We start from the raw sequence: 12,215 nt of genomic DNA, 5'->3' as shown, positions 1-12,215 counted from the left end.
TGATAAGAGGAGCTGGGAAACCGCAGAAAGGAGCCTACATGCCAGAACAAGCAGAAACAGAAATCTTCCCAGTAAACAATTGTTAACCAATCATATTATTATACGCTTGTAAAATAGCCAACCACATTATTGCACGCTTATAGAATGCCTTATAAAAGTCTGCCTGGTTTGTACAATAAACGGATCAGATCTTGAACTCTGTGAGTATTTGAATCTGACTCTCGCTCGCCCGAAATGCCCGCAGCAATCTCTAATTCTTATTTGTAGTACTATGTAAGTGTCTTAGGTTTTCTGATACTGTGGTAGTTGAAGTAGTTTCCTCAGTGGTGAAAGCCATAGTGAGCAGTCCACTGCTTCTCAAAAAATGAAGAAAAATCCTTTTTTGACAAAATGAAGCGCACGATGGAGGTTCAAATTTATGGCCTGCTCTAAAAAAAGAAAAGGGGAAACCAAAAGAAAACCCCCACCTAAATTCCTGTGATTTCCATGTTAACACTGAGGTAAAATGCATCTTCAAAACCAGAACTGAAGACTGGAAAAAGCAGTTATTTTTGTAGGAAATGGCCACCTAGAAAAGAAAAGTAGGAACTTGGGGTTTGCTACTACTCCCTTTTCTAGGTGATTTTAGTGATCTCCGTGCAGTTGGTGTTTTCCTTTTCATTAAGTTAATATGCCCTTTGTCAGGAGAGGGGAAAAGATGATATTACCAAACCAATCTCAAAAGTCTAAAGAAGGCACACATATTTTTATGCAGACCTAAGCAGGAGCTTTTTCTGTCTGTCCTTCAAAGGAATCTCTGCTCTAGGTGCTTTCTGTAACGTGGCTATTGGGTATAGTCCAGCTTAACCTGGATCTAGCTCAGATTCCACGTGTCCCCCGCACTCCTAGGGGAAGGGTTTTAAATACTTGGGCATATTCCATGATCTTTACAGTCAAGTCTGTGATTTTATCATAGATATTTTTTGTCTCAGTTGTTTCTGGACATCATCTTAATGTCTGTTTCACAGAAATATTTTTTATAAACCTAGTAACTTGGTGATTTCTTTCTTTCTTTCTGTGTAATGCAGTAAAATTGCCCTGAATGCCAAAGTTGCAAAGAAAGGTAAAAGACAGCCTTCAAAGCAGAGGGCTCATCAGCAGATGAGCTCTTCCAGTGGCAATCATGGTCAAGTACCGGATGAGAGCACTTCCAGTGAAACATCTGAGGATGAAGGAAGGTATGCATGTAAGGAATGTTGAAAATAAAACTTACTTAATGATAAAAATTGGCCTGAGAGCTAGAGGCAAGTTTGGGTTTTTGTTGTGTGTTTTGGTTTTTTGTAAACCTGATGCATATGAAGATTCTTGTTCTTTCATGTGACCGCCTGATGTTCTTTCTTGTTCTTTCTTGTTCTTTCCTGTGACTGCCTGATGCGCTTTGTGTTGACAAACAGTTCACTTTTGTTTAGAGTGCTTTTGAACATGCTGGCCAAGTTAACAATAAGGTCACGTGCACAAATTCTGATTCATTACATGAGTGTGTGTGCACAGGCATAGAAGTATTTCATGTGTTTAAAAAGGGTGAGGTATCTCAGGTTTTTTCACGGCAGGTATCTCAGGATTTTTTGCCCTGCTCCCCACTCCACCTTTTCTCTTGCAGCTGCGTACCCTCCTGACTTCTTGCCCACCCTGAACTTACTTGTGTGGGTTGTGGCAAAGTGAGAAAGAGCAAGTTGTTGACACTGTTCAGCCCTAGCTAAAAATCTGGTGTGTTATCAACACTGTTTTGGTCAGAAGTCTAACACACAGCCCTGTGTGGGCTGCTGTGAAGAAAATAAACTGCATCCCAGCCAGACCCAGGACACCAGAGAATCCAAAATTACAGTTCTTTGACCTGTAGGAGAAGGATTCTCGGTACTGAAGAGAGCTAAACCCCTGGTATTAAACAGGGAATGCACATAACCGTATAGCTACATGTCTGTAGCTGTAAGATTTCTGTCACTTTGCGTGAAGTTTAGGGAACAGTTATTTCAACTATTTGCTTAATATCTTGCGGAAAAATTAGCCTTCCAGTAGACATTAATAGTACACAATAATTGTTTCAGTCTTGAACTATATCTAGCAAAGTTACTATACCAGATTTTAGTTTAATTCAGTTCTGCAATTAAGTTTTCAAAGCTACTGTAGGTATTATTCATAATGCAAAGTAAGCATTTCAGTACTGAAATATATTTCTGTTTTCTAGACCTGCAGCAACACCCAGGAGTGAAAGGAACGAGGTACTGTAAAACTAGTTTCTTGGTAAACAGTCTCTATCAGCTTTTAATCACGTAGATGGGAGCAGTGTTTATGTAGTGATCAACCAGATGTACAAATTGCTGCTGGTATGCAGCTTTATTGTATTTGATACAAATCTGTGGGCTGTGAAGGAGAGAATGAATCATTCATGCATTTGTAATGGTCTGTAATACTAGACAGTGGAATTACAGAAAGTACTGTATTTTTTGTAGGTCAGCATACCAATGGAAGTAACTGATGGCCCTGGTTTAACTCACTCATCTGACCCAACTTCAGAGGATGTCCGGTTGGAAGCTTCAACCTACAAGGAGACTATGCTGCTGTTGGAAGAGCTTGGTGTGGTTCATATGGGTATGTTTTCAAGTCTCTGTCTTCAGCTGTTACAAGTTCCCCTTAAAACATGATTTCTTTGTATGCGCTCCTAAGTATTTTAATTTCATATTTTGATATAGTATCTCTTTGTGACTAGAGATCCCCCTCAAAAGCTGTGAAACTGTCACCTAACCTGAGATGTTGCCTGCATTACCAGCCGATGTGCCTTACGTTATCATTGGTTCTCTGTCTAGTCAGAGCTGGAGAAGCAGTTTCTTGCAAAGTACAGTTCAGCTCCTTCTAATGCGGTCATCAAAAGTCAGCAAGAGCTTTTTCTTCTTTATATCCCCTTGATGTGGTTTACGCCCAGCCACACCTAAACACCTAAGCACCACACAGCCACTCACTTGTTCCACCCCAGTGGGGTGGGGGAGAGCATCGGAAAGGGAAAAGTGAGAAAACTCATGGGTCGGCATGAAAACAGGTTAATAGCAAAAGCCACGCACGCAAGCAAAGCAAAGCAAGGAATTCATCCAGCACATCCCATGGGCAGGCGGGTGTTCAGCCACCTCCAGGACAGCAGGGCTCCGTCACGCATAACAAATACTTGGGAAGACAAAGTGCCATCACTCTGGATGTCCCTCCCTTCCTTCGTCCTCCCCCAGCTTTATATGCTGAGCATGATGCCGCATGGCATGGCACATCCCTTGGGTCAGCTGGGGTCAGCTGTCCCAGCCGTGTCCCGGCCCGGCTCCTTGCGTACCCCCAGCCTGCTCGCTGGTGGGGTGGGGTGAGGAGCAGGAAAGGCCTTGGCTCTGTGTGAGCGCTGCTGGGCCGTAACGAACACATCCCCGTGCTACCAACCCTGTTTGCGGCACAACTGCAAAACATGGCCCCGTACCAGCGACTGCGAAGAAAATTAACACTATCCCAGCCACAACCAGCACACCCCTCAACAGCTAATGACAAAGAGTACAGCAAAATAATGGCTTTGCTTAAAAATAGTAAGTACATATATATAACAAATTTCAACTGTCATAAGATGCTTGCATATATGCACAAGGCATTATATAAACATAAGCATCACTTACTAGGGCTCTTAAACTATGCTAAAATTTCATTAGGCAAGTGTTAACCTTGGCCAAAGGCCAAACTCCCCCCCCAGTGCTGCCACTGCCCGTCCTTGACAAAATGGGGTGAAAAAGCTTGTGGGTCAGTGTGAAGGCAGGGCTGTCACTTCCCAGGGACTGTCACTGGCAAAACAGACTCCACGGATTAAAATACATTTGGATAGTGAGAAACAAAGACCCCAAACCTGAGAAGGACACGTCGGCACCCCCCCTGCTCAAGCTCTGCCGCGCTCCTTCCCTGCCACCTCCCCAGGCAGCGCGGGGAGGCTGCGGTCGGCAGTCGGGACGTAGCAGTTTCTCTGCTGCTCCTTCCTCGTCCCTTTTCCCTGCTCCAGTGTGAGTCCTCCCCCAGGCTGCAGTCCTTTGGGGAAAATCTCCTCCAGCCTGGGCCCTCCATGGGTCGCAGGTCCTTCGGGAAGGATCCGCCTGCTCTGGCACGGGGTCCTCCGCAGCACTGCGCTGTGGGTATCTGCTCCAGCATGGTTCTCTCCGGGGCTGCAGGGGAATCTCTGCTCTGGCACCTGGAGCAGCACCTCTCCCTCCTCCTTCGCTGACCTGGGTGTTCGTTTGCAGGGCTGGTTTTCACATGCTTTTCCCCTTCTCTGCCCGTGTGGTGGTTTCGCCCTTTCCTACATTTGTTTTTCCTGAGGAGCTGCCAGCACGGCTGAGAGGCTCAGCTGTGCCCTGCGGTGGGTCCATTGAAACCGTCCATGTCCAGCACGGGGCGACCCCTGGCTTCTCACAGGGACCTTCCCACTAACCTGCCACCTGCACCTAATACAGCAAAGCACTGAACAGCTTATCCATTGGGCAGTATTTGTGCAGCTTTGTGTCTTTTCTGTCTCAAAACAGGTTCTGCTACTTTGTTGAAAATGCAAAACATACTTCTTGAATATGAACGGAGAATAGAACGTCAGAAAAATCAGTATAAAGCGCTCTCAAGAGAAGTAAGGAAATTGGAAGACGAAAGGGAGGAGTCACAGTTCAGAGCGGAGAAGACTCAAGATTTGAAATCCGTGTTGGCTCACCAAGAAGCAGAATGGAAAAGGGATATCCAAAGCCTTAAGTATGTAAATTGTGGTCTGATAATGTATTATCTTGGTAGTGGTTTTGTTCCGAAAGACACTGATGGTGCAGGCAACAGGATGAGAAGTTTCCAGGCTTTTGGGTTTGGGTTTTTTGAATCCCGTGGGCCAGTTATGCTATGAAGTACATAATGTGAGAGGGGAAAAACGTCCGGATACCAGCTCCATGTACAGTCTTCTGGATGTTGTTCTAACTTTGTTTTCTAGCAAGAAAAGAGCAAGAGAGTGTGTACGGGGAAATCAGATTTATAAGAGAGATTTGAGAGATGGTTGGGTGTTTGGTTTTTTTTCATTTTGTCCTTGCAGCTTCAGTTGGCCTATAATACTAGGATTTCTGGTAACTCCACCCAGTGCAAGTCAAACCAGAGCTTAGAGCATTTGTTTGCTTACCTGTTTGTTTGTTGGAAGGGTCAAGTTTGGGATTGCCCCTTTCCCCACACTCCTGAGCTAGACCCGGAGGCGTGAGGTTTCTCATCGCTGTTGACATCACGTCCGACAGGGGTGGCCAGCAGGCACCGTAGGCAGTTGAGCAAGGACAACTGCAGAGCCCTGGCCTGGGAGGGGAGATCTCCTCGTGGTGATCCCCGGTGGGATGGCGTGGCTGGGGAGCTGGCCCAGCAGGGCCAGGCGGCCCAGGCAGAGAGCGAGCTCAGCAGGAGCCACCGTGAGCTGGCAGCTGGGGCGGCCCACAGCGGCCTGGGCTGTATGGGGGGCAGCAGTGCCAGGGCACTGGGGGCAGTGAGTGCCCACCCCTCCTCAGGGCTTGCTGAGCTGTGTCTCGAGCCCGGGGTCCGGTTTTTGGCCGCCCAGCCCAGGAGATCTTGCCCAGCCCGTGTGAGGTCGGCAGGGAGATGCCGGGCTGGCCCGGGGGCAGGAGCACCAGCCCTGTGAGGGGAGGCTGCGGGAGCTGGGCCTGGGGGAGTTGGGCCTCCCAGCGCGGGGGAGGGGAGTACGAGGAAGACGAGGCCGGTCCCAGCTTGGCCTGGGTTTGACTTCAGCAGGTGTTCAAAATCCTCAAGCATCTGTCAAGTATAAAGAAGTAGTATTTTCATTCTAAGTGAATTCTCCAAGCAGCGTTAAATTTATTTTTAATTCGCAACTTTTTGCGAAATTACACTAGAAATTACATGTAAAGCTTTTTCCTTGCAATATACACCATTCAAATACAAATGCTTCTGTCAGTCTTTCAAGTAATTTTAGTGGTGGTTGATTCTTGTTTTGCAGAATTTCTAAAGCAGGCTTTCAATTGGCAGTTCTTCCCTTACGTTGACGATTTTTTTTAATTTATTTTTTTGTTCACTGTTGCGAGTATATGGGAAAAAATAGTCAAAATAATGATCAAACACAAAGCTGCTTGCTTGTTTGGGTACCGTGGGCACACCATGGACCGTTTTTTACCATGTCAGTGCTTATTGCTGATTGTTTCAGTTGGTAAAGAAGCTGACCTTCCATAAGGCTTTCCTTGTAAGTCAGCTTCAAAATGGAATTGCTGTAGTTTCTCCCAGAGGTAGATCCAACTGAGGTTTAAAACTGTTTTTAATCGTATTCAGCTTAAACCCCATGCATTTCTGAATCTGGTTTTGAACACTGACATCCTTCTGGAGTAAACAGAAGCTGCTTGTTCTGCCTGTGGTCAGCAGTTGTTTTAGACTTACAGAAGGCTTGCTGAAAAATTGTTGGGTCTGCCACAGATAAGTGGCGTGCTGATTCACCAGTGTTGCTTCTGGTCACTGAATCCGTAATGTGTAGGCAATGCTCAGTATACTAAGAAAATGTATACTAACCATAGTAAAAGTTTGCGATGCTTTGATCTGATGAGACAACAAACTCCTTTTTCAACAAAATGGCTGTAATATGAAGATGGGTTTTTTTAATTTTATTATAGAAGTGTGCACACTGGTGTGTGTTTCCCTATACAAACTTACAAATAACTGATAAATCACTCAAAGTTTTTTTTCTGTATCTTGTACAACTGATACCATGCACAATGGAATGAAGTTAGAATTCTTTAAAAAGTTGAAAAGTACAGTAAAAATATGAACTCTGAAAACGTTTAACATTTTTTATGGTTTGAGTTGTCTCTGCAACTCCATCATGTGGAATATCTACTTTTATATCAGTGCTTTTGTTTCTCAAATACTCCGTTAAATCCCAGATGTTCTTTGAAACAAGAAGAAGAAAAGAGGCTCAGAGTAGAAGTGCTGTGTGAGAAAAGGAGAGAAGACCTCCGAAGGAAAGAAGATCAATATTGTAAAGAGATGGAGGAGAAACAGAAACTTGAGTTACAGTCTAGGAATTCAGAAATGGAGTTAAGAACACTGAGAAAGCTCTTGAAACAGGTATATTAAATAATGAATTAAACTCTTTGTCTTATTTTCTGCTTCTTTTCAATTGTATTCCAGTATGCCTAGAGAAGGAGGCGCTTTGTTCACGGAAGAGGCGCTGGATAACAATTGTCAAATTTTGAGAACAGTAGAGTACAGTTGGTTCACAATTGGGTTGTTCTTTTTTTTTTTTTGCTTTGCAGTTTATTATTCCTTTTTTCCTTTTTCAAAATTTAGGTTTCATTTGTATTTCAGGCAAAGCCTGACCTTTTTTTGAATTACTACAAAACATCCTGTATTTTGCCTTCTTAAATTTTCCTAAGAAAATTTAAATTTATTTATTTATAGGTGGATTATCATAACGGTGGGGAATCAAAAATGTTTTCAAGTATGCAAGGGAGAATGGGAAGATGTATTGCTAGCTCTGTTTTTTCTTAAGATGCAAGCAGTTTTATTGTATTACTGTAGGCTGAAGAGGAACGTGATGAAACACAGAGACAGCTCTCTCAGGAAAAGAGGGCCAGAGCCCTTCAAGAAGGAATTTTGAACAACCACCTTGGGAGACAAACGGAACTAGAAGAAGAGACAAGAAGATCTATAGGAAAAAAATCAGAGGTAAGCAGATTTTTTTTCTAATAAATCAAATTTCACCATGTTTGTTTTAAAGTCATAATAAATCTTACATAGCTTTTTCTGTTTCTTGATGGTTTATTTACTGTTTACCCGTGTAACTTACCTGGGTAAATACCTTTCTTGTTTTCTCTTATGTCTAAAAGTTCTGGAAAGCAGCATCACTCCTGTATGTACCTGAATTACTTGTGCAAGTAGGAAACTAATAGAAGACACTATTTACCCCGTTTCTTAACCTATCTGTTATTTTCCATTTCATAGACATTTTGTCATCGCTTTTTAGGCTTTCTAGCAGCGAAACACCTAGCTACCTATGGCAAGGTTGACCAGGAAGAAAGTTGTTTGACAGTGTTTGTGTTTCCATTGCTTTTTTTTTTTAAATTAGTTATTCCCTTATTGAACTTACTTCAAGTATGCCTTTCTTTGCCACCTCCACATAACTAAAATTTTATGATCGACTATCAGCAATGAATTCAACTCTCTGTAAGAGTCAGAGTAACTGGAGGAGAAAAAGCAATCATAAACACTGTATTAAAAAAGATCTTGAAAAGAGTTTACTGAATTTCCTAAAGAATGTGCAGTGCCTGGAAGCCTTTTTGTTCTTGGCTGTGCTGCCCAATAAATGTAGGGTGAATGTGTTTAAGTGGAAAAAAGTTATACATACAATAAAGAGGAAATATACAGGACTATTGCATTCCGGGGGTGATTGAGTCTTATAGCTAACTTTCAGTAATACAAAAGGATAAGTGTTCAGAAGACATTTGAGAAGGAAATTACCCTTTCTAGCCTTGTTTTTACCAGATCTGTAGCACAACTAATTCAACCTTAAAGGCAGTATTATAAAGGCATGCACATACAAGAAAGCGCTGTCATTTTAAAAGCTTTGGTTGCTGGTTTAAGGGGGGGAAAAAAACGAAACTGTGTATTTGGATGTTCATTTAGGTTTTAAGGATATGTTGCACTTCCGTTGTGTACGTACATTGTACATGTGCATGGGTTCACAGAGTAGCTTATTGCCTGAAACTTCATCTTTGAAGTCATGCTTCAGTACTAGAAATGTTAAAATGCAGTTTATTGCTGCAGGTTTTTTGTAGATTCATTTCCCAATTGGCTCTTTATTCATTTTCCCTGTCATTCAGGAATCCAGCACTGATAGAGAACAGGATCTGTTGTACAAGAATCAGTTACTACAAGATGAGATTGCTGTGCTAAGGCTAGAACTCACTCAAGTAAGACTTAGGCACCAGGAGGAACAAGGAAAATATTTAAAGGAAAATGAGACCTTGAAAGAAAAAAATGAAGCTCTCAGAAAGGAACTTAAACCGAACAAGGAAGCATTAAGACAAATGTTTTTTCAGTTCAACGCGGAGCTGGACTTAGTAAAGACAGAATCTGCAGTGCTGACTTCCAAACTTGAGCAGACAAACAAAAGCAAAGACAGACTAGAGACAGAAATTGAATCATTTCGTTCCTCCCTGAACGCTGCAGTTCAAGAACTTGAACTTCATTTGTCATCAAAAAGCAATGCTGAACGAAGATTTCCCAGAGAACGTGATGAATGCCTTTGCTTGCAAGTCGAGCTCCATCGTGACCTCTCTGACGTGCAAGAAACCAACAAGAGCTTGTCTCTGCAGCTGTGTAAAGCTAAAAGCAAAGCTAACAGGCTAGAAAATGAGCTTCACCAGTTGAAGCAAATGCTCAGAGAAAAAGCTTTGCTTTTAGAAATGACAAAAAAGAATTAAGTCAAGGCCAGTGTCGGGCACAGGAATGTGATCATGCTCGACAACTTGAGAAAGATCCAGTAAGCGAACCTGTAATAAAACAGGAGTCCTTGCAGGAGCGATTGGCCCAGCTCCAGAGTGAAAACCTTTTTACTCCATCAGCAATGGGAAGAGATGCAGAACAAGAGGATCATGAAAGAAAAAATAGTGGATTATGGGCAGGACCGTTTTAATGACATTTTCAACAAACTTAGAGCTGATACAGAAAAGCAAGTTTATCTAATAGAAGAGTGAAACAAGGATTTAAATGCCAAGTGTACTGATTTAAGGGAACAAGTCTTTAAATATGAGACTGACGTAGTAGAAAGACAGGTAAAGTATATGCGTAGAAAGAACAATTTAAAGTTTGTCCATTCTTGAAATCAGTTTGTTCCTACAATGTATCCGGTGCAAGTTACATGCATGGGACCAAAGAATACTGATTTGTTCTGGTTTGTTATGTTTCCCTCGGAATTGCGGAAAGTTTTGGCAGCGGGGATATTAGTCCTCAGATCTAAGCAGAGAACAGAAAAAAGGTATCCAAGTCTAAGCTTTGATCAAGAAAGGTGATTCTTCTCTAGAACTTTTTTCCATCTATTTTCCTTAGTCCATGTTATGCCCTATAGAATAGTCTTAAGTATTGGATGGTTTTGATGTAAGTATTGCACTGATGACATGAATGAGAGTGGTATAAAAGGAGGAACCATCCAATACACGAGGGCTGAGAAATGAAGATACAGAGAAGTGAAGTGGTTGGGGATAGATTTATATGAAGCTTCTATAGAGGGGAAAAAATAGGTTCTCTGTAAGCTGCTATCAAGATTGAAGAGTATTAGTAATGTCCAGCTGTTGATTTCTGTATGTGTTTTGAGGGTTCTGAGGGGCCTGCCTGTTCCTCAAAGTTCATGTCAGACGGTGACCTTAAGCTTTCTCTTTTATGATGTGTAGCCACACTCCAGCAGTACTGTCAATCATTGTGAACTGTGACTTGCTTTGTATTCTTACTACCAAAATAATGGGTTCCTTTTGAAGATCATGTGAGAGAGTGTGTGTGTGTATATGTATATAGCTATATATATATATGAGCTATCCAGATTTTTGTAAACCTAATCTATCAGTATTTCTAAAACGAGCTGAGTAAGAAGACTACAAGAGGATGTGATTCAACATACCCTTAAAGTGTATCTCAAAGGAGCTTTCAGATATTTGTATTCATTTAATTGTATTTGTATAGTGAAGAAACAGAACAAAGAACAATCTAACACAAAGTCCTGCCTTCAGTCACCGGAGTAATATTTGCAGTCAAACTGTGGCTCTTGGATCACAACAGATTTCTTTGGGTTTTGTTAGGAAAAAATACCCGATTGCAGTGTGTTCCTGTGTATTGTTCAAGGAAGAACAATACCTGAGCCTTTTTTATGTGTTAGGAAACAGAAATCCTCATGAACAGCTGCTGATAGTCAAAGGTGCTCAGCTGAGAAAGATGATGAGAGGTCATCATCTGTGCAGATGCCTGCTGGTGGCAGGCAAAATTTCATACTTTTGGGTTCAATCTAGACAGGTCTAATTGTATAACAAAGTAAGTTAAAGGCGTATTTCATGTTCTTAGAACTTTCTTCATGCTAATTTAACTGTTTCGTTAGGGCATGTTTGGACAACTGCAGCAGGAGCTTGCTGATGCACTTAAAAAGCAATCTATGCCAGAAGCTTCACTTGAAGTTACTACACGCTACCACAGTGACCTGGAGAGAGACAAGCTGCGCTTGCAAAAGGAGTTGGAAAAAAAGTTGAAAACTAAGGTACTTAATGTCTGTAACTATATGAATAAATCTGAGTGTAGCTGTTGAAAGTAGGAGCGAATGTTGTCCTTTTGCACCACCTTTTGCAGTGTTCTTACGAAAACTGAAGTATAGAGGGAACCAGAGGAGCTTTGCAGGAAAGCTGTAGGGTGATTCTGTGTGTGTGTGCATGTCATCTTATCCCCCAAAGTTGTAACCTCATCCTGTCGCTTCTAGAGTATTCCTTCTTCCCACCAGCTCCAGCTGCTGTTCTTGGTTATGGTTCCTAAGGTGTGTTTTACACTCCACATCAACCTTGGCCATAGGTCTTGGACGGGGAGAAGAGAGCTTAGGCCTGTTTCTGTGTAAGTTACTGCATTCTCCTGCGCTCTTGTCTTTTCCGGCCACCTTACTTTTTCTTCTGCCACTGTTGCTTTCACAGACGCAGAAGCAGAACATGCTGGCTCTGACATCCAAGGACTTGCACAGCACGTGGGAGGAGCACTTGAAGTCAAGATCCCACCTTGAAGAGCGCGTTGCTCAGCTGGACGAGGAGAAGGCTGAACTGTTGCAACAGGTGAGCCCAGAAAATTCTCCAGGCACCGAGCCAATACCCAGGAGAACCACATGCACCTTCTGGTCAGGTTCTTACATATCATTTTCTGTTATCCCTGCCATTCAGGCTGCGAGTACCTTATCGTTTGGGGGTCATGGAGGAAGCAAATAAAAGCTAGATGGGTGTCTTTGTGTAAGTTCTGGAGTGGCTCTGTTGGGAAGAGTTCCCAGTGTGGTTTGCTATCAGTTGAGCACATCGAGCAAGGCCACAGTTCCCAGTTCTTCCTTGGATTTTGTGTGGTCATCTTCTGACCCCTTGGTTTCTGGGCAGGTTTAAAATGCGTGATGTTTCCAGTGCGTGTGT

The 12,215-nt window shown here is 42.6% G+C and overlaps 1 protein-coding gene and 1 long non-coding RNA gene across 2 annotated transcripts; both read left to right on the top strand.

The window, feature by feature from the left end:
• The first annotated feature begins 2,501 nt into the window (after window positions 1–2,501).
• On the top strand, window positions 2,502–7,215 carry LOC129735193 (ankyrin repeat domain-containing protein 26-like). The gene is made up of 4 exons (XM_055700548.1): window positions 2,502–2,628; window positions 4,572–4,785; window positions 6,960–7,143; window positions 7,207–7,215. The coding sequence occupies exons 1-4, from the start codon at window positions 2,502–2,504 to the stop codon at window positions 7,213–7,215; spliced, it is 534 nt and encodes a 177-aa protein (XP_055556523.1).
• A 1,876-nt stretch (window positions 7,216–9,091) lies between these two features.
• Window positions 9,092–11,906, top strand: LOC129735213 (uncharacterized). The gene is made up of 3 exons (XR_008730608.1): window positions 9,092–9,851; window positions 11,162–11,317; window positions 11,739–11,906. It is a non-coding gene; the product is annotated as an uncharacterized LOC129735213 (long non-coding RNA).
• The last annotated feature ends 309 nt before the right edge of the window (window positions 11,907–12,215 follow it).

The sequence above is a fragment of the Falco cherrug genome, unplaced genomic scaffold (assembly GCF_023634085.1).
Source record: "Falco cherrug isolate bFalChe1 unplaced genomic scaffold, bFalChe1.pri scaffold_58, whole genome shotgun sequence".
In the NCBI taxonomy this organism is placed as follows: domain Eukaryota; kingdom Metazoa; phylum Chordata; class Aves; order Falconiformes; family Falconidae; genus Falco; species Falco cherrug.
The sequence above is the reverse complement of the archived record's forward strand: the minus strand, read 5'-3'. Positions and strand labels throughout refer to the sequence as shown.

Bases quoted from the DNA above. Each gene is read 5' to 3' on its own strand.
- LOC129735193 (XM_055700548.1), top strand. From the start codon at position 2,502: ATGGAAGTAACTGATGGCCCTGGTTTAACTCACTCATCTGACCCAACT. The intron at 2,629-4,571 runs GTATGTTTTCAA...GTCTCAAAACAG, and splicing joins GCTTGGTGTGGTTCATATGG to GTTCTGCTACTTTGTTGAAA. The intron at 4,786-6,959 runs GTATGTAAATTG...GTTAAATCCCAG, and splicing joins AGGGATATCCAAAGCCTTAA to ATGTTCTTTGAAACAAGAAG.